The sequence below is a fragment of the Sardina pilchardus genome, chromosome 6 (assembly GCF_963854185.1).
Source record: "Sardina pilchardus chromosome 6, fSarPil1.1, whole genome shotgun sequence".
Taxonomy (NCBI): Eukaryota; Metazoa; Chordata; class Actinopteri; order Clupeiformes; family Clupeidae; genus Sardina; species Sardina pilchardus.
In genome coordinates this window covers 8,508,220-8,533,199 of record NC_084999.1, presented here as the reverse complement: position 1 = coordinate 8,533,199, position 24,980 = coordinate 8,508,220, and the positions used below count along the sequence as shown (strand labels likewise).

General features: G+C 46.8%; 1 protein-coding gene across 2 annotated transcripts in view; it reads left to right on the top strand.

Annotated features, from left to right (window-relative positions):
• Positions 1–24,897, top strand: part of LOC134082525 (DENN domain-containing protein 4B-like) — a 39,552-nt gene extending 14,655 nt beyond the window's left edge. Inside the window, exons 3-29 of one of the 2 annotated variants that reach the window (XM_062538294.1) lie at positions 1,588–1,840; positions 2,622–2,691; positions 3,212–3,381; positions 4,446–4,687; positions 5,196–5,262; positions 5,938–5,996; positions 6,954–7,098; positions 9,448–9,623; positions 10,293–10,393; positions 10,828–11,043; positions 11,479–11,624; positions 11,990–12,123; positions 13,052–13,166; positions 14,053–14,259; positions 14,633–14,761; positions 15,052–15,196; positions 15,584–15,730; positions 15,996–16,224; positions 16,881–17,166; positions 17,761–17,868; positions 18,820–18,995; positions 20,079–20,241; positions 20,564–20,803; positions 21,733–21,832; positions 22,307–22,475; positions 22,791–22,849; positions 23,188–24,897. In XM_062538294.1, the coding sequence (XP_062394278.1) occupies positions 1,588–1,840; positions 2,622–2,691; positions 3,212–3,381; positions 4,446–4,687; positions 5,196–5,262; positions 5,938–5,996; positions 6,954–7,098; positions 9,448–9,623; positions 10,293–10,393; positions 10,828–11,043; positions 11,479–11,624; positions 11,990–12,123; positions 13,052–13,166; positions 14,053–14,259; positions 14,633–14,761; positions 15,052–15,196; positions 15,584–15,730; positions 15,996–16,224; positions 16,881–17,166; positions 17,761–17,868; positions 18,820–18,995; positions 20,079–20,241; positions 20,564–20,803; positions 21,733–21,832; positions 22,307–22,475; positions 22,791–22,849; positions 23,188–23,333 (4,198 nt within the window). In that variant the 3' untranslated portion in view covers positions 23,334–24,897. Of the gene's footprint in view, positions 1–1,587; positions 1,841–2,621; positions 2,692–3,211; positions 3,382–4,445; positions 4,688–5,195; positions 5,263–5,937; positions 5,997–6,953; positions 7,099–9,447; positions 9,624–10,292; positions 10,394–10,827; positions 11,044–11,478; positions 11,625–11,989; positions 12,124–13,051; positions 13,167–14,052; positions 14,260–14,632; positions 14,762–15,051; positions 15,197–15,583; positions 15,731–15,992; positions 16,225–16,880; positions 17,167–17,760; positions 17,869–18,819; positions 18,996–20,078; positions 20,242–20,563; positions 20,804–21,732; positions 21,833–22,306; positions 22,476–22,790; positions 22,850–23,187 lie in introns of both variants that reach the window. The other variant, XM_062538293.1, reaches the window with a different exon arrangement.
• Positions 24,898–24,980: the final 83 nt, after the last annotated feature.

The window sequence follows — 24,980 nt, the reverse complement described above, 5'->3', positions numbered from 1 at the left end:
TAGAGATATGGGAGTGAGAGAGGTAGAGAGATCTGAGGGACAGAAAGTTGCGATATGGAGAGAGAGAGAGAGAGAGAGAGAGAGAGACAGAGATATCCGGGTAGAGAGAGAGAGAGAGAGAGTTATGGGGAGAGAGGTAGATACAGGAGATGGGATTGAGCTGGGAGGTTGAGGCAGGGGATGGGAGGTACTGTAACTGCCAAAGGTACTTGCTAGCCTGTACAACAAAGTTGCAAAGAGGTAATGTGAAGGTGATGCAGAACTCAAGGACGGCTATGTCTAAAATGTAGAACAGTGCTATGACCCTGTTGGAATAACAGAGTTGATAGTGCAGCCTGATAATTATCATTACCATTTAGTAGCTTGACCAGCGCTGGTAACTTTTACAAGATTCCAGCACAGGCCTTTGTATGTAGAGTCAGCAGAATACAAGCCTTCAGTATACTTCACTTTCAGCCATTTAATTAAGAAGTGTTTGCTTAATGGATTACAAAGCTGCATCCAAGATGGCCATTACGTAATGTAGTGCTTAGATAACCCTTAGATTGGCTAATGTGAGCATAATAATATGTTCATTTGTTATTCGCATTGCCTCAAAATGTGTCTTCATGATACAGTAAGATTTGTGGTTCTACTGTATGTAGTGGCACAGTGGATGTAGTTATACAACAGTGTTGGGGTTGGTCAGCAAGCATGATCTTTTCCTTAATTATTAAGTTAAGCGACCATACATGAAACTGTAGCACAGTGTTTACTTTAGCTAATAGTAATGAATTAACTCTGGCTCAGTGATGTTGGATTTAAGTGGTTTAAAGTTGTGGTCCTTTCCTGTTGTCATTCAATGATAATTCACTTCTGCATAGGCTATTTCTTTGGCATGGCATAACAGCGATGCAGAATCCCATTAACGTTATTGATCAGAAGGTCTATCAATTACTCGCATACCACACACACGCACGCACGTATACACACACACACACACACACACACACACACACACACACACACACACACACACACACACACACACACATGCATGCAACATGCAGCTCCATTAAAACTTCAGCCACTCTTTAATTATAATGTAGAGTGCAGCCATTACATAACCACTCTGACTCGAGCAGTATATTACTCCGTTACCAATTACATTATTGACTTGTTTATTAACTGTATATTGGTATGCAGCAGCTCAATTGTGATACACAGATGATTATTTAATAGATGTGATGATCATCATATACTGCAGGGTGAAGCGCTTTGGTGCGGCTCAGCCGTCTGTAAACGTTCAGTAGAACTAAAATTTGACTTGAATTGGCTTGACTGCAGTCAAATACAGTAATTTCCTGTGTATTAGCCGCATTGTGTATAAGCCGACAGTGTTTATGCAACTTGAAAGAAACAAAACCATATTAATACCATGTTAAACAGCCCCTAAGTATTAACCTCATAGCTGAAGAAATTTTGCAAAATCAATTTATAAGTAGCTAATAATTGGGAAATTATGGTATGTAGGATATGCATTTTTTTATATATATATATCCATCTGTTGAGATTATTCATTTGATCCCTGACCCATTTTCTCCGCAGAGTACTGTATGAGGGCAAGGACCCCTCCAAGTCTGGCTGGGAGGTGATCGACCACACGCCGTACGGCCGCTCGGCCAGCCTGAGCACGGGGAGCCCCACCACCCACCGCACGTTCCTCACGTACCGCCGGGCGCCGGACTCGCAGGCGCTGAACACGCTGGGCGTCACCGACATCTCGTTGCTCATGCCCAGCAAAGGGGAGGTGGCGCCGCACACCTTCTGCAGAGTGGACAAGAACCTGAACACGGGCATGGTGAGTCACCCTCCGCCACCGCAGCAGCGCTGGTCTCACAGCACGGAGGAGGTGCATTCAAATGGGGCAAACAGTGGCGAACGTTCGTGGTGAACAATGTTTTCTTTAAACAGTTCAATTTGAATGATTTGGTGCCAACATTCCATTCTAACGGTTACCTTCGTCAAACTGACGTTGCGTTCCACTGTATGTTCGCGGAGAATGTTAACCTATGTTTGTGAATTTGAATGCACCTGTTTGCAAATGTTCGCAAATATTCGCCTATGTTTGGGAATTTGAATGCACCTCTGATCTGACCTCAGATTTGGGCAGAATGTCTCGGAAGTGGAAAGGGCGAACATTTTTGAAGTGTTGTGTATTTGGTTTTTTTGTTGAAATGTTTATTTGATATGTGTTATTTCTTGTTTGTTTTAATAATAGCCACTAATTAGTCAAGGTGCCTATAGACAATAGTGCAATATTGTGTGATGACTGCATTGTGTAATTACTGAGCTGTGTGATGGCCTGCTCTGTAGTTAGTGAATATAGACTATTTTAGCTGGTATCGCTCCATTTTTTCCCTTTAAAATTATCTTGACTAAATGTATCTTTAGTATCATTTCCCCTGTCACTCATTGTGTTCCTCAAGAGATACAGGCCAAATGTTGAACTGAAACACAGTTTGGGCACAGGCGAGTGGCTGCCAAAGAGATATGGGAAGGCTGGTATGACCCTTGACCATTTCTGGAAAGAGTGTGTGACTGAGGTTTGTGATCTTGTGTGTGTGTGCTTCTCTCCACAGTGGGGTCCAGCGTTATACCTGTGCTACAAGAGAGCTGTTGCCAAAGCCAATGCTCTGGTCTACGAGGCAGGTGAGTCCCCCAAGAGCACAGTGTCATCTGACTGACTGGGATGTTCAGGGCCTATGGGGAATAGAGAGCATCCATGAGAGTGTAAAGCCATCACCCTGGGGAGCATGAACGATCTGTTGTCTCTGATTTATAACAAACACAGATGCTGTCAAATGTAAACATAGCAGTAGATTGTAGTTTTACAGGTAAAGACTTTGGTGGGAAATGGGATTTAGTACCGTAATTATTAATCATCAGTTAGTAAGTAATGATTATGTGAAACCTGAAAGGATTCCACACAAGCCTTCATCCACACTTCAACACACCCAAGTTCCATACAACTGACAAAACCATTGGAGCTCATGCTGCCCAGGTGATGGACATTATTGTCGTGGATAGTAAGAAACGTTGCAGGATGGCTACGGATATCCTCTTGTCAGCTGTAATTGAGTCTCGTACAATGATAATGTTCACAGACCCCCTTACTGTCTGTGTGTGTGTGTCTGTGTGTGTGTGTGTGTGTGTGTGTGTGTTGCTGCAGGTCTAATTAACCGATACCCAGAGGAGGACCTGGAATCCTTCCCTCTGCCGGACTCGGTGCCGATGTTCTGTTTGCCCATGGGCGTGACTGTGGAGAGCTGGCCCCTCAACACCAAGTACCAGCTCCCGGTCTTCTCCACGTTCGTCCTCACCAGTGCCTCTGGAGACAAGGTGTGTGTGTGTGTGTGTGTGTGTGTGTGTGTGTGTGTGTGTGTGTGTGTGTGTGTGTGTGTGTGTGTGTGTGTGTGTGTGTGTGTGTGTGTGTGTGTGTGTGTGTGTGTGTGTGTGTGTGTGTGTGTGTGTGTGTGTGTGTGTGTGTGTGTGTGTGTGTGTGTGTGTGTGTGTGTGTGTGTGTGTGTGTGTGTGTGTGTGTGTGTGTGTGTGTGTGTGTGTGTGCGTGCGCTCGTGCGTGTGTGTGTGTGTCCAGTGGAAACAATGCTACCTAGCTCAAGTTGCTGCAGCCAACAGCAAGGCAGCTACAGTGTTACACTCTGCATGACTATGCTCATGCAATTATAAGATGTTTTGGATAAAAATGCCTTGTATATGAGACATTTTGAATGGCATAAATTGAATGGGGTTTGATAATGCATCTGTTCCCAGTCAGACTAAATGTTTCTGCTGTAGCCCTCAGAAACATGATCTAATTGTGAATATGTACTGTCATTTTTTTGGGAAGTTGTTGACTTCAGAGTGTTTTTCTTGGGTATCTGATTTCCACATAGTTGCACACACACTTCCTCTCTCTCACTACTTTGGGTTGGCTTGAGGTGACTGACCAGGGTTGTTTTGAGGTGACCGCTTCAATTATTTTAATTTCCTACGCTGTCTCTGAATAGAAGTGGTAATATGTCACACACATACACACTCGGGTTCACAAGGGACACACATCCTAGTTTAGTGCATGATAAGGGTGTAATAGTACACAAGAATAGTATTTTGATGTAAAATGTTTTTTGTCATTAATTAACTACACTGATGTATTGTCGGCTAACTAATATGTGTGTGTGGAAACTCAAAACATGGTCCGCACGCAAAAAAAAGAAGCCTACTGTTGATTATTGGCACGCAAAATAGCCACCAGAAGGTTGGCTTTCAAAAATTGGATTTTGAGAAAAGAAAATTGAGATATTATATTTTGGGACAAAATCGAACAGCCCTAAATCTCAAGACTGTCCAGCCACATCAGAATGTGACCTCTGACCTCTGACCTCTCCTCGCCCCCTCGGTCCCAGGTGTACGGCGCGGCCATCCAGTTCTACGAGGCGTACCCGCGGGAGGCTCTGGCCGAGCGGCAGCGCGTGCGGCTGGGCCTGGTGAGCGTGGTGGACCGGCGGCCCATCACCAGCCGCTCGGTGCAGGTCAAGAAGAGCGTGTGCGTGCTCTCCCACTGGCCCTTCTTCACCGTCTTCCAGAAGTTTCTCACCTTCGTCTACCGCTATTCCATCTCAGGCCCACACGTGCTGCCCCTGGAGAAGTGAGTTCCCCCAACAGAGGGGGGGGGGGGGGGGGGTGCTGGGTATGAGCAGGGATATGTTCACTGCAGTTGTTGAAGTGTGACGTGTGCAAGATTTGACACAATGGACATAAAGTACTATAGAAAAGTACTGAAGAACTACAAAAAGATTTCGATCATATGAATATTTTTTGTGATGGTCATAAGACATTGATTTTTTACATCAATTTCTTATTGTCTCAATGTCTTATAAGAGACCATAAGTTACATTGATGTAAAAAATCAATGTCTTATAAGAGATTTTTATATGTGTTTTTATTTCATATTTTTGATAAATATGTGTTTTGTTTACGTAATAAAAACCTAATGATGCAGTTTAAGAAGTGTTTTCTAAGCCACTGCGGATTCTGTGCGGCAGACTGTATGAAGTTCTGCACTGATGAGTGTGAGAGTTTGACCTATATTCCAGCCTGGCTCATGCTTGGGGATGTATAATTCATTTCTCTGCGTTTGTGGTCCTCTGCCCCAGGCACATCTCCAGCTTCATGCACAATGTGCCCTTCCCCTCCCCCCAACGGCCCCGCATCCTGGTGCAGGTGAGAGCCACGCCGCCGGCCCAGATGGCACACACACACACACACACACACACACACACACACACACACACACACACACCACCTGTGTTGACTTGCGCCATAGCGCCCATACTTTATTGAACATCCCCACAGTCATTATGCTTGTTCTCATTTAGCATGCTGAAGGCTAGCAAAAGAGCTACATTTCCATTCCATTCCTTTTGCATGTTCTAGAATTGAGCTGAATTGCTGTCCACAGGTGTGTTTGTTGCTCTGCTACTTGTGTCTCTTACGAGTGACTTCACTTCCTTCACAGGATGGTTTGACCACTTAAAGCATTTGCTGCGAGGTCTGGGTAATGAAAAAAAAAGTCTACGAAGCAATCAGTAGAGACATGTCAATCCCTAATTTCCAATAGTTCTCGTAAACAAATTGAAAAACCTGACTGGTGGCTGGTTTGGCTACATTAAAGGTTAAATCCAGAGAATTTCTGACACATTCCGTCAGAATGATTGTATTGTGATTCAACCTGGGGTTTGATTGGGTGACTGTGGTGTTGGAAATCAAAGCATGGTATAGATTTACTATTGATCTGCATGCGATCATCCTTTCCATTATAACACACAGAACTGTCCCACGTCTGCATACAGTCTACTCTTTACTGGCGATCCATTGACTGGGTTTCCTCTCTTTCAGCTCTCCCCGTACGACAACCTTCTACTGTGCCAACCTGTCTCATCTCCCCTCCCTCTCAGGTAAGACCAGCTCTGTCCTACTCACACTCACTCACTCGTCTCATTCACAGTTTTCTCTCTCAATCACACACAGACACACACACACACATACACACATACACACACACTTCCTCTCTCTCACTGCTTTTACAGTAGGTTGTCTTGAGGTGACCAGAGAAATCCTCACAAGATGCGGTCCTCTTCATCATCTGACGGAACTCTTTATAGGAGCTGTCTAGTCCTTGTCCACCTCAATTATTATATTAAGCTCCTACAGTGTTCCTAAGTTCCTACAGTGTTCTTAAGTTCCTATGGTGTCTCTGAGTAGAAGTGGAAATGCACGTAATTGTGTAATATGGACTGAGGTGCAGAGGGATATAGTTAGTTGATTTATAGAACTGAATCCCTTTTCTGTGACCTTCTAATAGCTAATAATATCTCATATCTCGTATCTTGTTTCTGTCACGTTGTCTTCTGTAATCATTATTTTTTGTCAGCACAAGACTTGACTACATTTTATTTAAGATCATAACCACAACCTCATGTCAGTTCATGGCATTGCCTGTGGCTCATTTTTTTTTACATTTGAATGTTTATAGCATTGCCTTCCTGTGCTCATCAGGTAGAAAATATCTCACACACATACACACTCGGGTTCACACGGGACACACGTCCTAATTTAGTCCATGATAGGGGTGTAATAGTACACAAGGATAATATTTTGATAAGGTACACAATGTTTTTTTGCCATTGCTTAACTACACTGATATATCGTCGGCTAACTACTGTAATATGTGTGTGTGGAAACTCAAAACATGGTCCGCACGCAACAAAAAAGCCTACGGTTGATTACTGGCACGCAAAAAAAAGGCAACAGAAGGTTTCTGTTTATGACAGTACTGTAGGAATCCATGTACCTTTCCACGCCTAGTCTCTGATGTTGAGTGATGTTCCTTCCTGTGTGTGGTCCCCCTCCAGTGGTGCCAGCTTCCTGAAGCTGCTGCAGAACCTGGGCCCCGAGAACGCCTGCACGCTGCTCCTGGCCGTCCTCACCGAGCACAAGCTGCTGCTGCACTCGCTGCGCCCCGACGTGCTCACCTCCGTCGCCGAGGCCCTGGTGTCTGTGAGTACCGGCGCTCTGACACAAGTCTCTAAAGTGAAGCTTTTTTATTTTCATTTTACTTTTTAAAGATTTTTTTGGGGGGCTTTTTATGCCTTTAATTGGACAGGACAGTAGAGAGAATGACAGGAAGTGAGTGGGAGAGAGAGTCGGGGTGGGATCTGGAAAGGACCACGGGGCGGGACGGGTCGCCGGCGTGCGGTGCAGGTGCCCCAGCCAGTTGCGCCACGGCTGGGGCCTAAAGTGAAGCTTTTTTATTTTCATTTAACTTTTTGTTTTTTTAATAAGTATGTTTTTGGGGGGCTTTTTATGCCTTTAATGATAGAGAGATGGCAGAGAGTGACAGGAAGTGAATGGGAGAGAGAGTATGGGGTGGGATCCGGAAAGGACCACGGGGGCGGGAACCCAGGTCGCCGGTGTACGGTGCAGGTGCCCCAGCCAGTTGCGCCACAGCTGGGGCGAGTAAAGCTATTTAAAGGTGATCTGAGTGATGTTACGCAGTTTCTAAGCTAAAGCAAGACATGCCACATATAGTAAACATCACCTCACCATCCGCCTGTTGCTTGTGCCCTGAATACAGTAAAACATTAAAAAATAATAATAAAAAAAAAAGTCTCTGTGAACGGCCCAGGCTCCAAAAACCGCAACAAAAATACTTGGTCCAGCTTGGACCATGAAAACATAAGACACTGTTCAACTGTGAAGCCAGCAAATTAACTGTACAGACAAGATGCGCATTTAGGAGAGGTTCAATTGCATGGGAGCGAGGTGGAGGGTGTAGCGAGCTACTGTAGCTCTCAACAGAGGTGCAGTGCGGAATCAGCATGGGGGCAATGAAGAACTAATGGGTGCAGGATGGGCTGTATTCTGGATTGTGTTTTCTAATAATCAAACAATATGCTAATTTGCGCTCTGAAACTGCAGGAAAGCCGTATTTTAGCCACTACAATATTAAAAACTTTCTCGGTAGAGAAACCCTCACACTCTTGAATCTCTTCTTTGAACGGCCTAGCATCACAGAGTGTAAGGGTTTCTAGTGTCTCAAAACTTTCTCATTATATGACTACTCCCACTACAAAGCTTAATCGGTGTGAACCAGAGAAAAATTATCATAGTCAATGAATTGGCACTCAAGCAAAATTGAAAACGTGTCCTGTATAATCCTTTTGCTTGAATGTTAGCAAAAGCTAACTACTGTACCACAAACTGAATTAGTGCCACACTGATATAAATCAACCTTAATCCGCATCTTATAAGGGCATTTAAGGGTCCTTCAATTTGAGGGACAGGGACCTAGAAAGTCCTTGAAAAGTCCTTGAATTTGACATTAAGGAAAGAGTGGAATTTAACTTACACAAGTGGGATGGATGTTATTAATGTGAATAAGTTCTTAGATGTACTGTAGGTTTAGGTTTGTTTTTTGTAATTTATTATAATGATTTGGAATATTCTATCTCAAATACACAATGTAACAAGAAATGTTTTAGCTGTTGTCTACAATTAAATTATTTTTTTTCCCATTCAGTTTCATTTTTTATTTCAATTAATTTCAATTAAAATTGAGATGTTAATCCAGTTAGTATGAAGTTTCAGTTACTACACACTCAGAACTTGCAGACTGACTTTCACTGTCTCCACAGTTTGTGGTTTTGGGTGGCTTAGCAACCTAATAATAACTTGTCCTCCGCCAGCAACAGGATCTCCTGGGCTTCATTTTGTAGGACATGACACTCTTTTTCATTTTTTGCAAGTCTAAGCAGGAGAGAGTTCTTGTGTGTAGCAGCTAGTCATTCATATGAATCCATCTCCTCTTTAGTCCGCCCCCCCCCCCACACACACACACACATATCTTATCTAGTCCTCCCCTCATGTCTGCCCTCGTTCACTCTTCTTGTTCTTCTTCTCTGTCTCTCTCCTTTGACACACACACACACACACACACACACACACACACACACACACACACACACACACATACTTTGGTGTTTCATACCTTTCATTTTATACATTCCTTTTTACCCCCTGGCCCCCCTTCTCTCTCTTATCGTTCTTTCTTCTCGTCCTCCTCCTCCTCCTCATGTCCCTCACTCCCTTCCCCTCTCCCTACTCATTTATCCAATGTTACCTCACTCTAATACTCCTTTTTGTCTCTCCCTCACCCACTCTCTTTTCTTTCTCTTCCCTTCCTTCTGTCTCTCTATCTCCCCCTCCTGTTCTTTCTCTCTGTCTCTCTCTCTTCTCTGCCCCTTCTCTCTTTCTCTCTTTATCTTTCTCTCTTTTTCTCTCTTTCTTTCTTTCTTTCTCTCTCTCTCTCTCTCTCTCTCTCTCTCTCTCTCTCTCTGTTCATCACAGATGACGTTCCCTCTGCGCTGGCACTGCCCCTACATCCCGTTGTGCCCGCTGCGGCTGGCCGACGTGCTCTGTGCCCCCATGCCCTTCATCGTGGGGGTGCACTCCAGCTACTTTGACCTCTACGACCCCCCCTCTGACGTGGTGTGTGTGGACCTGGACACCAACACCATATTCCAGTGAGTTCCCCTCTCCCACCCACAGGCCCAGTATTGGAGCCCCACTGGATGCTCACATCTTTAGGATCCTCAGATGGGGTGCCTCTCATTTTGGTCTTTTATACATCCTCCCTTCCTTCCTCGGTCCTCGTCCTCACTGATCTAGATAAAGAATGATGGGGAGGCAACAATGGGATAGTCTATCCCGTGTTAGTTATAGATCAGTGGGAACAAGCCTGGAGGACCGAGCATTGAAGATCGAGGAGAGAGTTTGAGAGCCACCCATAGTGTTTAACACTAGCCTGTTAATCAGACATGACACTAATTTAGGGTGCAGTAGTTGCCTGATTGTAGTGAATAAGTAGCTTTGGAGGAGGTTGATCTGTCTAGACGGGTAACAGGAAAGAAAGGCTCTTAAAAAGTCATTGCTCAGGCGAGAATTTACCTTCGGAGTGGGAACTGAACGAGGTGTAATATTAATAATATGAATTATTGGTTATTGCCTGTTTGGCTGATAATGATTACAGGGAACTGTTCATCATCTCAGCTTGGCATGTCTGTCCTCTGTGCTGCTCTCCTCTATGCTGTTTCAACCTCATTATAAGAACTCACTGACACTGAAACTGAGTTCTCAGTAGACAGGTTTATCGTGTCAGTCTTGGTGACATGTTTTTCCTTCTCTGTTTACAGATTGGAAGATAAGAAGCCTCTGTCATGGAGATCACTTCCAAGGAAACATGGCAAGATGTTGCTCAACTCTCTCACCAATTTAAACAAGACCTTAGAGAAGAGTGAGTGTTTCCTGTTTGGAATATGGGTCATACTTTACTTTACACTGCACACAGACTGTCTACAGATTATCAACAAACTATCTATTGACACACTGTTAACTACAATATATGGTTTAGTTTAAAGTGAGTTGTTGAATACAGTTAAGTTGATGTTCAGTAATGGTTCAACATTATTTTTGCATACTGAACTTAAATCTTAACAGAAATTCTTAAACAGGATTTTTTAAACATAATGGGGGGATATTTCACTGAAATTCAATGCTGAACAAATTTGATGGTTTAAATGTGAGCTCACTTAGTTCTTACATAGCCCAGAAGCTCAGAGGACATGTTTGTTTGAGACTGTACTGACAGCGTACAGTATGTCCGTCAACTGAAAAGAGTCACTTTGAGAGGCACAGCTATCTGACCGCTGGTTGTGTGTTGTGCTCCAGTCTGCACGCCGGGCCAGGAGGATGCCACACTGGAGTTCCTGCTGACGGACTACGACCTGATCTACGGGCGGCAGAAGCAGCTGGAGCTGGAGATCCAGGAGGCCTTCCTGCGCTTCATGAGCTGCCTGCTCAGGGGCTACCGCACCTACCTGCTGCCCATCACCCAGGCCCCCTCCGACCGCACCACCGACTGCAGCTCACTCTTCAACCTCCAGGGTGAGAGTGTGTGTGTGTGTGTGTGTGTGTGTGTGTGTGTGTGTGTGTGTGTGTGTGTGTGTGTGTGTGGGGGCGGTATGTTTACAGTAATTGAACCAGAACGCCAATCAGCTTGCGGGAGCGTCGTTTTTGGCAAGGCCTTGACCAATCCCTCCTGTCTGTGTGTTTGGAATGTTTGGAGAGTGCTTGATCCCAGACCACAGATGAACCTTGTGAATGTCATGTTGTTTGTTAAAGTATTTTGCAATTGTTCACACAATATGTGTTTATTATTCTATCCACTTGTATGGGTATGTGCATCCGTCTTTTTGAAGACTTGCTGCATGCACATGTGTATTAATATGTAACTTGGTTACGTCTGTTTAGCTCATGATTGTAGGTTTTGTGACTTGACTACTTTAGTCTTAACTATCGTAATGGTTCAATACTGTGCAGGGTTTCTGAAGTCTCGAGACCGCACACAGCAGAAGTTTTATAACCAGCTAACCAGGACCCAGATGTTCACCCAGTTCATAGAGGAGTGCTCGTTCGTCAGTGACCGCCACGCCAGTCTGGAGTTCTTCGATGAGTGTGTACAAAAGGTCAGATCCCTGATTCAACTTTCCGTGTTCATTTTAAACGTTTATTTCAAACCTCTATGATCAGGTATGCATGAGGTTGCAGTGTGTTTTTAAGTGTGTGGAGACTGTATGTTACTGTGCATTTCTCTCTCTATGATCTGTCCACCCTGCGGGCCTCTTCACCATTATCAGTTATATTTTCTGACTGTCTGCCTCTCTCTATCTCTCTCTCTCCCTCTCTCACTTTATCTGTGTCTCTCTTTCTCTCTCTCTCTCTCTCTCTCTCTCTCTCTCTCTCTCTCTCTGTCTGTCTGTTTGTCTCTCTCTCTCTCTCTTTCTTCTCCACCCCTCTCTTTCTCTCCCCCTCCCTCCTCCGCCCTGCTCAGGTGGATGTGGAGAAACCGGAGGAGGTGCATCTGGTGGACCTGGATGAGACCCACAGCGGGGAGCACACCGTCTTCATCATGCCCCCGGAGGAGCCCCAGGAGGCGGACGGCTCCGAGTGCCAGGCCCATTACAGGTTAGCATACCACCAGGATTAGCACACTGGGCTATGGGTTTATATCAGCTGTAGTGATGGTAAAATATTGTAGTAGTACCTCAGCTATTGGTAATCGTCAGGTCTGTTGTAAATGATGTGTTGGTGATAACCAGAACTTCTCTTATAAATGGTGTGTTAAATTCTAGTTGTTAGTTCCAATGTGATGTCCTACACATATCCATAGAGTATGTATGAATAGCTAGAGACGGTTGTTACAAAGAATCCCAGTAGGCTAACTTGACAATTCTGTGCTCAATGGGGATATACTGTATGACTACGTTAATTTTTAAATGGCTTTTAGTCAGACTCCCATCATATGAAACTTCTTAAAATCAATACAGCGCAGCTCGGCTGGAAATAGAGAGCCGTATTTGGGTATAATGAAGCGTCATGGCCCATTGTGTGGCTCAGGAATAAATTGGATTACTGTAACATTTTCCCCATTCAGACGAAGTGAAATGAGGAACCTGAACTCAGAAATTATTTTTGTCTCAATCTCAAACTGTCACTACCTCTTTGAGTAGCCTTTGGTCTATGCCCTTTTCCTGCAAATGGCAGTAACAGTAACCTACATGTAAGCACTGTTCCCTACGCCCCCTTTCCTCCCATCTCGTTGTGCAGCTGAGACGTTTCCCTTTTTCCTGCAAATAGCAGTAACAGTAACCTATGCACTGTATAAGTATAAGTATATATACTCTTTGATCACTGTACCCTCCGCCCCCCTTTCCTCCCATCTGGTTGTGCGATGTTATGAGACGTTTCCCGTCCTGCAGCCAGAGCTGTTTGAGCGGCCTTTGGTCTATGCCTTTTTCCTGCTAATAGCAGTAACAGTAACCTATGCACTGTATAAGTATAGGTATATATAATCACTGTACCTCCGCCCCCTTTCCCCCATCTCGTTGTGCAGCTATGAGACTTTTCCCGTCCTGCAGCCAGAGCTGTTTGACCGGCCGCAGGACCAGCTGCGCGTCCCCACCAAGGGCAGCGCCCCCAGCAGCCCCGCGCCACGCCGCACCAAACAGGTGGGGGACCGCGCGCACTTCTCTTCTCCTTCGCTATCTCTCTTTCTCTCTCTCTCTCTTTGAGGTGGGGGGACCACATGCACTTCTCTTCTCCTTCATTCTCTCTCTCTCTCTCTCTCTTTCAGGTGAGGGGACCGCACGCACTTCTCCTTCCCTCTCTTTTAACCCCTTCTGTGTCTTCTCCATTTTCTCTACCTGCTTATCTCTCTATTTCTCTCTCTCTCTGTCTCTCTCTTTCTCTTCTTCCCTTTCTGTCTCACACCTGTTTGGACGGGTTTGGACACGTCAAATTGCAGAACTACCATTATTTGACAAATCTTGTCATGCATGTATGTTCTTCCCTCTCTTTTAGCCCCATCTGTGTCTCTTTTCCTCTCTTTTCCTCTCTCTCTCTCTCTCTATCTCTCTACTTCCCTCTCTGTCTCACACCTGGGTGGTGTTAGAATTAGCACGTCAAATTGCAGAACTACCATTATTTGACAAATCTTGTCATATGTCCTTCCCCCTCTTTTAGCCCCATCTCTGTCTCTTTTCCTCTCTCTCTCTCTCTCTCTCTATCTCTCTCTCTCTCTCTCTCTCTCTTTCTCTCTCTCTCTCACCTGTTGCATTGAAATATCAAAATGCAGTGCTACCATTAACAGAGATTGTTATATCAAATGTGCTGTTTCAAACAGGCTGGCTCTGTCCAACAAGGCCCAGAATGCTTTAATGCACTCTTAGTTTGCCTTATTGGGCTGGATACTGATGCTTGATGTCTCCATTCTCTCTCTCTCTCTCTCTCTCTCTCTCTCGTCCTGTGACACTTGAACACAAGGAATTTCAGTACTTATAAATGCTTATTTATGAGTACATGACAATGAACTTTGAACTTTGAACTTTGCTGCAGGAGATCAAGCTGGCCCAGAAGAAGGCACAGAAGTACTCGGCGGTGCCGGACATGTGGTCCAAGTGCCTGCTGGGTCACTGCTACGGCCTCTGGTTCATCTACCTGCCCACCTTCGTCCGTGCGGAGAGCACCAAGGTGCGCACCCTGCACACCGCCTACGAGGTGCTCAAGCACATGGAGACGCGCAAGGTGGTGCTGCCTGACGAGGTGAGTCGGAGGGAGGACTTCGCCTTCCCAGCATGCACAGAGCCGTGTGCCGTGAGATTCGCTAGTTCGCCAGGAGGCTCGATAAAAATTGACACCCTTCAATTAAAACTTAACACCCTTTTACTTAATGATGTGTGTTCTCTTTTAGCAGTCAGCTTTTGTGACCACTGATGGTGTATTCTGTTTGTGAATGTAATAACCTGTGTGTGTGTGTGTGTGTGTGTGTGTGTGTGTGTGTGTGTGTGTGTGTGTGTGTGTGTGTGTGTGTGTGTGTGTGTGTGTGTGTGTGTGTGTGTGTGTGTGTGTGTGTGTGTGTGTGTGTGTGTGTGTGTGTGTGTGTGTGTGTGTGTGGTGGTCGTGCCGGTTGGTGCAGGTGTGTTACCGGATCCTGATGCAGCTGTGTGGCCAGTACGGTCAGCCCGTGCTCGCGGTGCGCGTGCTCCTGGAGATGAAGAAGGCCGGCATAACGCCCAACACCATCACCTACGGCTACTACAACAAGGTGAGCGGCTGCAATCAGGCGCTCATACGCAACCGTTATCATCTCAGCCAAAAAAAGGAATAGATAAAAGAAAGCCATTGATACTTTGAAATCTCAAAAAAAAAAAAGCTTAAAGCCCTTGATATCTCCTATCTTCCTAATAATAACAATAACACAAGGCAAACAGTACAATTTCAAAAGATAGACGTAATTGTGCATTGGAATGTTATTGTTTTTATCTGCATTCCAATGTAGAAGAGAAGTGTCTATTCGTGTGCTGTTAAAGACTGAAGGTCTTGTCCATTGTCCAGGCTGTGTTGGAGAGCAAGTGGCCCTCCACCAGTCACGGCGGCCGGCTGCGCTGGGCAAAGCTACGCAACGTGGTAATGGCAGTGGCGCAGTTCAGACAGCCAATCAAACACCGGCAGAAGAGTGACTCCGTGAGCTCCAGATCAGGTGGGGAAGCAATCTGATCTAATGTCATGTCCATCAGTCAAGAAGTTCGTTCATAGACATGCTTTAAACATAATAACTAACTACCTTGTTCTTGGAGGTCATGCAAATTATTTGTTGTTATTGTTTTTTTTTTTAAAGATAATTTTTTGGGCTTTTTATGCCTTTAATTGGACAGGACAGTAGAGAGAATGACAGGAAGTGAGTGGGAGAGAGAGTCGGGGTGGGATCCGGAAAGGACCACGGGGCGGGAATCGAACCCGGGTCGCCGGCGTACGGTGCAGGTGCCCCAGCCAGTTGCGCCACTGCCGGGGCCATTTGTTGTTATTGTTAAGAAAACCAACCAGTTAGAATTTGAATTTAACACTTGTTTTCCGTTCGCTCCCTCAGATGTCATCTTCTCTAAGCCCCGTCCCCACTCTGCTCTGGTTCGCCAGAACAGCTGGAGCGGCTTGAGTGAAAGCTCCAGCCACGAGTCATTGAACAGCCTGCTCCCCAAGAGCAACAGCCTCAGCAGCATGCGCTCCTCCACTGACCGTGAGAATCACACACACAGGCCACCGCCGCACACTGCACACAGCACTGCAACACACACACACACACACACACACACACACACACACACACACACACACACACACACCACACACACCACCCACCACAGGCTTAGGTTACACCACATGCCCAGCCTAATCCAGTGAGCCATACTGATCCACACCAAACAGACAATAATGGCATGCGCAAAAATACGAGCCTCCTCTCTCTGATCTCATCTGACCGTGACCTCTCTGTTCCCTAGCAGAGGTCAAGTTGACCAGGAAAGCGCTGCTGCGGAACTCCGGCGGCGCGGACGACCCCGTCTCGGCCCGCAAACCTCCTGCCGGGCCGCCAGAAGTCCCCGCAGGGCTGCCTCCGTCTGGGGTCCTCGTCAAGCGCAGCCAGGTGTGCCTGTCCACCTTCTACAAGGACTACGCCGAGACCCCCGAGACCCACCCAGACTGCAGGTGCCAGCCAGGGGAGAGGGAGAGCAGGTGAGTGGGACTGGACCAGAGGGCCCAGTGGGGGGGGTGGGGTGGGGGGGGTCGGGGTCATCTCAGCACTGCTCCCTTAACTCCAAACATCATCAGTATTAATATTCAGTGCCACGGTGTAGTTTGGTTTATTCATACGTGTTTGTGTGAAGACAAACAAAAAAAAACTGTGTGTAAACTTTTCTGTGGTGAAATGATATGCAATGAATCAAAAGGAACAAACAACTACCGTGATTTCCCCAACTACTAGCCATCGCTAAGACATTGATTTTGCAACATTTCTTCAGCTATATTAATACACGGGGGCAGTGAATATGGGATATATAACACTGTCCCGCAGCTTATACACAATGCGGCTAATACACAGGAAAATTACTGTACATCCTAAATACTGAGTTCAAGCTAATGAAAATACAAACAAAAAGTAATTTGAGGCCCCAGTCATGGCGCGACTGGCTGGGGCACCTGCACTGCACGCCGGCGACCCGGGTTCGATTCCCGCCCCGTGGTCCTTTCCGGATCCCACCCCAGCGCTCTCTCCCACTCACTTCCTGTCTCTCTCAACTGTCCTATCATTAAAGGCATAAAAGCCCAAAAGATATACTTATAAAAAAAAAAAGTCATTTGAATATTTGTTATCCCCCTCCCTCTCCCAGGTCGACGGACGCCAGAGACAGCTTGAGCAGAAAGACGCTGGACGAGAACTACAACCACGTGGCGTCGCCGAGCCGCGGCCTGGCGGGGAAGCTGCAGCAGCTGCTCACGCCCACGCGCCACCGGGCGTTCGTGCGGCGGGCGGCCAGCGTGGACGAGCGGCGGCCGGGAGGGGGCAGCGGCTCCGGATCGGGCAGCAAGGCGGCGGAGCGGAGGCAGGCCCGCAAGGCGCAAGTCACCGAGACCTTCCTCAGGGCCAAGGAGCGGCTGGTCAACGCCACCTCTGAGGTAGTGTGTGAGTGTTTGTGTGTGTGTGTGTTTGTGTGTGAGTTGTTCGTGTGTGTTTGTGTGAGAGTGTGTGTATAAGAAAGGTGTTCACGTTGTTGTTTGGTGGGTTTCTTCACGCGTTTGTACTGTGTGTGTGTGTGTGTGTGTGTGTGTGTGTGTGTGTGTGTGTGCGTGCGTGTGTGTGTGTGTGAGAGATGTTCATTTTGTTGATTGGTGGGTTTTGTTTTGTTACACATTTCATGTGAGTCTGTGTCTGTCTGTCTGATGTTCATTTTTCAATGCTGATGACTGATGAGCAGGTTAAGTTTGTCTCACCTTTCTACTGACTGACTGAATGACTGACTCTGTGTGTATGTGTGTGTAAAAAGGGATGTTCGTTTCATTAATGACTAACTGACAGCCTTGTTTTGTCTTGTGTCTATTGTCTTTTGTGCCTTATTTCCTTATCTGTTACTTCCTCTTTTGTCTTCACACACATGCTGTCGGTTAGGCTCTAGCCTGGCGGTTAGATGTGCGTCCGCTATAATGTAAACATTTACTCAGTGTCGCATGAAGGTGATGGACACTTAATAGTCGTTTCCTCTTCTCCAACAGAGTTCACTGTCCGTCGGAAGTGACATTGACCTGACCGACACACCGCCCGGTCTGAACTTTCCGCTGAGGAAATCCTGGGACCCCACGCCAGAGGGAGCCGGACTGGAGGTAAACGCATCCGAAGAGAAAGTTCTGAAAGTGCCAGACCCGGTTCTAGAATATGGAGTACTGGACTTTGCTGTGTGGCCTTTAGATTGCTTGTAATCTAGTAGTCTTAAGGCCGGCACCCACCGGACATGTCTTTGGCACAATGCAACAAGAAAAAAAATTTGAACTCTATCGTTTTTTATTGGAGCAAAGCCCACTAGAAACGTCTGGTGTGTGGCAGCGCAGGGTTCGAAAACTGTTCTAAAATCCTGCGCGTCAAGCCCTACAACGCTGAACGGCGTGTCCGGTGGGCGCCGGCCTTCACACAGGCCTGGTTTAGTGTGCCTACAGTGCTGTGTTATGGAGCTCTCCCTGGAATCGGTCATCATGATGTTGATGCAGCCACTAGGCATGGAGTCCTGCTATTTGATATCAGGTCCAGTTGGGTTTTAGAAAAACACCATTCAACCCCAGCTGTTAGCATCGGCCTACTCTCTGCCTGGTTTTCTTGTCATAGCATCACACCATACGTTACACACCATGCTAAACTGAAAACCATCCTAGATTACTACAATACTCTTTCTGTACTTCAGCCCAGACCGGGCATGCAAGACAGCTGCTGCCGTGTGAAATGTGTTCCTAACAGTGTGCCCTCCATCCCTCCTTCCCTCTATCCATCCATCTATCTATCCATCCCTGCACCCATCCATCCATCCCTCTATCCATACATCCATCTATCCCTCCTTCCCTCTATCCATCCCTCCATCCATCCATCCATCCATCCATCCCTCCATCCCTCCCTCCATCCATCTATCCCTCCATCCCTCTATCCATCCATTCATCCCTCTATCCCTCCATCCTTCTATCCATACATCCCTCCATCCATCCATCCATCCCTCCATCCATCCATCCATCCCTCCATCCCTCTACCTATCCCTCCATCCCTCTATCCTCTTCTCCGTCCCCCTGCAGGTGTTGATGTCGAGTTGCTCTCTGTGCCGGAGCTGCAACTCGCTGGTGTACGACGAGGAGATCATGGCGGGCTGGACGTCTGACGACTCCAACCTGAACTCCAGCTGCCCGTTCTGCTCGGCCACCTTCGTCCCGCTGCTCAACGCGGAGATCTGCGACCTGGGCCCCGTCAGCAGGTAATCCAGAGGGCTCGCCCTCCGCACTGTTCTCCGGACCTGGGAAAGTATGGAAATATGAAGTACGGTTTTCCAGACCTGGAAAAGTATGGAAATATGAAGCACTGTTTTCCAGACCTGGAAAAGTGCGGAAATATGAAGTACGGTTTCCCAGACGTGGAAAATGATGGAAACATCAAATACTGTTTCGGGTTGAATGTCTTTGAATACATACACAAAATAGCAGTCTTCTGTTATGAGTTTTAAATATAAACATAAATATAATATTTTGTAATTTCTCACTTATCTCGCTTATAAGTTACAATCTGTGACCACAGTCGGAAAAAATGCATGCTCAGAGACATGCTCAGGAGGGAGTCCGATGGCTCAGAGAGTAACACAATATCTGGTGCACTCCTCTCCTCCTGTGACGAAGAGCGCTGTGACTCAAAATGTCACCTGTTGAGTAACTCCGTGCTCTTAAGGGAGCAGCAGTGTGCCAGATGTGGTGTTTTCTCGGGTCTTTTCTCGGTACTCTGAAGACAGAGTTGTGGGAGCACACCTGCCAATCAGCAGTTTCTGTGGTCAGACTTCCTTCCGTTTCACGTTCTTAGGCAGCCCTTGTGACTCATTTAGTCTGCTCAGTAAAGAACAGAGGCAGAGAAAAGGGATCGTTTTCATGAAGCACAATGAAACTTTCCATTTCCTCAGTGTAGTGACACTTAAGACACAGATGTGCCTGAGTTGTAGGCTCTCCTCTCTTCATCTCCGCTGGCTGCTTTTCTAATCCATTTAACTCTTTACTGATAAGTCGTCTTAACTCCTTGACCACCTGCGACTGCTGAACCGCCTGTGTAGGCCAAGCCTTTCTACAAGCAAGGACGCTCAGTGTATGTGTTGAATCAAGGGCACATTGCCAAGGACAGACAAGACACACAACACTACGCCAACTCAAAAGCATTTTGAGCATTTCAAATCCCAAAATTAAGAAGTCAACTCAATCCCCATAAATACAATGTTTTTTTAATATATCTTATGATAAACTGCAAGACTTAACAAGACCTGTAGGTTTGTGTGTGTAATGAGACAATGTTTTTACTGCAGCTCTGAGCGGAGCACCTTGAACGCTGAGGATGAGGTGGAGAGTGCCATGAGGCCCCCTGGTGGTCAAGAGGGCTCAGAGCGCCCGCTCCCCAACGGCCTGAGTGACGACTCCAGCTCCGAGACCAGCTGCTACTCGGAGAGCAGCAGCAGCAACACCACCAGCGTAAGTCCCAACTTAGCCACCACTAACAGGGTGACTGTGCATTTGCAAAATCAATGGGCTTTGCACAAAGAGAAGCGAGGTCAAGAGTCTGGTTTACGAGGCTAGATTGAATTATTCCGCTGTATGGAATGTGCTATTATACATCATTTCTGTGTATAAGCTGCAGGACAGTGTTTTGTGCAAGTTAAAAGAAACAAAACCATATTAGTACCATATTAACTCCGCATGTTTGTTAGCCTCATAGCTGAAAAAATTCTGCAAAATATAAGCCGCGGCTAATAGTTGGGAATTTATGGTAAATGAACTTGCCTCACGTCCACAGGGCCTGTCTGTGGGCGGACCTCCGCTGGTGACGGTGGCCTACCTGAGCCCGCTGGTGCTCCGCAAGGAGCTGGAGAGCCTGCTGGAGAACGAGGGCGAGGCCGTGCTCTCCCAGCCACAGCTGCTGGACAGCCACTCCATCATCTTCTGGAACCTGGTCTGGTACTTCCAGCGCCTGGGCCTGCCCAGCAACCTGCTGCAGCTCGTACGCTCCTCACAGCTCGCCGCACACATCACGCAGGTAACAGCGCACACATACACACACACACACACACACACACACATACACACACACACACTATAGACCGTTTCAAGAGAGTTCCATGATCGGTGTCTTAGTTGTTCCCACAATATTTCCATTTTAACATTCCATGTGTCCATATCTTAATGCAGCGGAGCTAATTTGGGAACAAAATAGAACGTTCAAGCATTGTTTTTGTTTTTCTTGTTGATACAGGTATGGGAAGTAATATTGACGTGTAAACACAATGTGCTAATGTTGTTATGGTAACATGTGATAAATGATCTTTCATGTCTGTTGAAAACACCCATAAAGCACTCATAGTGCAGATGGAAAAAGTGAGGGAACTGTTGGAATTCATTACTGGTTGAGACTCCTTTGGCAGCAATAAGCTCGACCAAGGGCTCCTGGTAACTGTGAATCAGATCTGCACAATGTCCAGGAGGTATTTTAGTCCATTCTGTCTTTAGTTCAGCCATATTGTCAGGATGTCTGCTGTGAATGGTTTTCTTGAGCTCATTCCACAGCATCTCTATTTGTAAAGGTCTGAGACACTTAAAAGAAAAGACACACTTTATACCTCAATTCAGGTTATTCCAAAGGTGTCATTTACTTTGTCTTGCCACATGAAGGGATGAAGTGATGGAGTGCATGAATGCAATGTGTGCATTGCAATGAATGAATTATTTAAAGCAAATATAACACACCATTGTGCTACAGAGAGCAGCTTTTTTGCTAAGGAAAAGCAAAAAGTCCTGGCAAAGATGCTGTTGCTATGGCTGAAGCGAAGCCTCATGCACAAGCTTTTCTCTCGTCAACGCCTTCGATTGGTTGATAAGAGAGTAGCCTATGCCAGCGAGTGGACGTGCGCGGACATGTGGCGAGCGTGCTAACTGTGATGTGTGTGTGTGTGTGTGTGTGTGTTGTAGAGCATAGAGAACCCTGCGGTGCGCGTCAGGCTTCTGTGGGACACTCTGACGCCAGATACGGACTTCTGGCCTCCTCTCTACGTCCTCTGGAGAATACACAGTAAGAGACCAGCTCACTCATCTTTTCTGATGTCTTTGTGCCAGTAATATAGACTAGAGGGTGAAATGGCTACATAACCTTAACCTCTCCTGCTCATTCAGGGCATAGCACATGTTCAGCCTCTCTGTTCTGTTTGGCACTAGTGTTGAATGTGGAATGACTGTAAGGTAGCAAGTGGCAGAGAACAGGATGTTGTCCTAGCGGTGTATGCATGGATTTCTGCACAGTGATGATTACTGAAGCCAAACCCGCGGTTTCCTTTTTCGATTTGTTGATTCTTCATCTGTGTTTGACCTTTGCCCCTTTAACTTTCCTTTTTTTCTCACCCTTTTTTCCCTTCCTCTCTCTCTCTCTCTCTCTCTCTCTCTCTCTCTCTCTCTCTCTCTCTCTCCCTCTCCCTCTCCCTCTCTCTCTCTCTCTCTCTCTCTCTCTCTCTCTCTCTCTCTCCCTCTCCCTCTCTCTCTCTCTCTCTAGGCGGTGTCCGCATGCTGCGGAACCACAGCTGGCGCCGGCACAACCACCCCTTCACCCTCAGCTTCCTGGAGGAAGTGCTACGCTGGGTCGGCATGAACGAGGTACACAAGGCGGTCACCCTCTTACTGGATACCATCGCCAAGCAACCGGGCAACCCTCGGATCCAGAGGTGAGCGCCGCACGCGATTAAATATTATCTTGGGTGACTCACTGATTGCCGTCAGTGTCACGGCCAGAGAAGTTTCCATTGTGATGCCATATCGCTCTCACTTCCTCGCTCTCTAAACAGTGCTTATGCAATGCGTTTTAGTAAGGACACAGAAATGATGTGCATTTGTTTTATTGAAGACATCGGAAATAACTACCAGTTGTGAAACGTTTAGCAGGTTCTCTCCGGAGTTTCCGAGCACAAGTGTTGAAATCAACTGTGAAGCCTGCAGTGAAAGTGCAGTACCTGATTGGCCGTGTGTTTGTCTGCGTTTAGGAGTTTGTACAGGGAGATCCTGTTCCTGACCCTGGCTGCTATGGGGAAAGATCATGTCGGTGAGTGGCCACGCTGTGAGTGTTGGAAACAGATAAGAGAGGTGCCTGCCTGACAGAAGGGCGCATCAGATGGAACCTGCATTAGGGAGGGAAAACATGCCAGCAGATGAAAGTCCAGTTTCAAACTATAGATGACCTGCCAAATTACAGGCCACAGTTCCAATTCTGGTAGATTTGATAACTGTCTTGATTACTCTTAAATATACGTAAACAAGGCTTTTGTGTTTGTTGTTTTTGTTTCTCGTGTGTGTGTGTGTGTGTGTGTGTGTGTGTGTGTGTGTGTGTGTGTGTGTGTGTGTGTGTGTGTGTGTGTGTGTGTGTGTGTGTGTGTGTGTCAGCGGCGTTCGATAAGAAGTACAAGACGGCTTACTCTCGGCTAAGCGGCTCTCTGGGCCGGGACGAGCTGCGGCGGAAGCGGGGGCAGCCGCCCAGCCCCAAGGCCGTGGACTGCCGACGCTGCTTCCTGTATCCTCTCGAGTGCTGACGACTCCTCTCCCGCACAGCACACTCTCTCCTCTTCCTCTTCCTCCTCCTCACCAGGGCCAGCTAGACCTCTCCTTCATCACCATCACCATGACCACCACTTCAACGTGAAGGCCCTCGCCTCGCCTCCCGCAGATTTGCCTGGTTTCCGCCTAAACACCTCAGTGTGTTTTTCGGAGACAGCAGCACCACATCTTAGTCTTGGCCAAACTCTCAACAGCTTACCTTGCAGCTGCCAGTACAAATGAATAGGAATTAGGAAGACAACTGGCTTTTCCCAATGCAGTCTCTCAGCTTTGCCTGGCTTTCGGTGTGGGAGATTGTCCTTGTCACAACGAGAACGTAACCGTTGCCAGGCATGTAGAATCTCTGGAAGTGATGCCATTGTTTGTTGTCATTCTTTGGATTACAGAGGAATCCCAGCTAACTAGGCTAGGCTTAATAGGTGTCAGGTTAGCAGTTGGCGTGTTTTGGCTATGGTCAGGCGAAGTAGGCGAAGTAGGCATAGCACATCGGTCTCTCACACCTGAGTTCCTTAACTGTAGTTGTCTTGTGCTGCCTTGTATCTCTGCCCTGAAGCATTCTGCGGACTCTTCTTGTGTGGGCTTGTGCTTCAGACACGAGCCTAAACTATGCACCTCGTATGGACATCAAACGCGCGTTGCAATGCCTTCAAATTATAACCTGTTATCTACTTACGGACAAACAGTGGCCGGGCGGTGGGACCTCGTGTGTCCTTTAGTCAATTACAAAAGGGGCTGACCATGTGCTATTAGCGCACTGTGAAGGCCAAGGGATTCAGCCACAATCTGTTCTCTAATTTCATTTCACCTTTTTTACCCTCACCTTTTTAAAAACCCGATCCCACCTTGTGTTGCCATCCGAGCCTTTTGCAAGGAGAAGACGAGACACCCAGCGTGTGTGTGTGTGTGGAGTTCATGCTGTCGGCTGCATCCGAAGACAAGACACCCAGCTTGTGTGTGTGTGTGTGTGTGTGTAGAGATTGTGCTGTCTGCTGCATCCTTGAGGAGAAGGATGGGCATAGGAGGTCAAAATGGATAACACAGCACAGGGACTACTTGAAACGGACTCTTGTTAGCGACCCTCAGTTCAGACTGGAGAGAATCACTGACACAACCCCTGAGGGCAGAGGAGAGGTCCATGTCCAGGGCTTGGTGTGGACCAGGTCACTAAAGCAGAGGAAACCACGAGGAAGGAGGCGATGCTCCACGGTCCCACGAAAAGATAGGGTACAGATCAGCACTTGGTGTGACCTCAAACCAAAAGACCTCTCTCTCTCATATACGCGCACACACACTCACACACTCGCACACTTAATGCACACACACACACACACACACACACACACGCACACATACACACACACTTACAGAGGACTTCTAGATTTTATTTTTATTTTTATTTTCTTTTTTTGCATTGTTTTTGTTTTGCAGTATTGTTGCCAGTCGGTCGGTTTGACCATGACTTGGGACAGGAGTGTTGATTGGTCATTCAGAGACTGCTTGCTCACAGCGACACATGAGACAACTGACAGAGAGGGCGAAGAGAACTTTGGGGGGGGGGGGGGGGACTTTGGGCGGGGAAGAGAACTCGGCTGAGGCATACTATCACACCTGTCAATGTCACC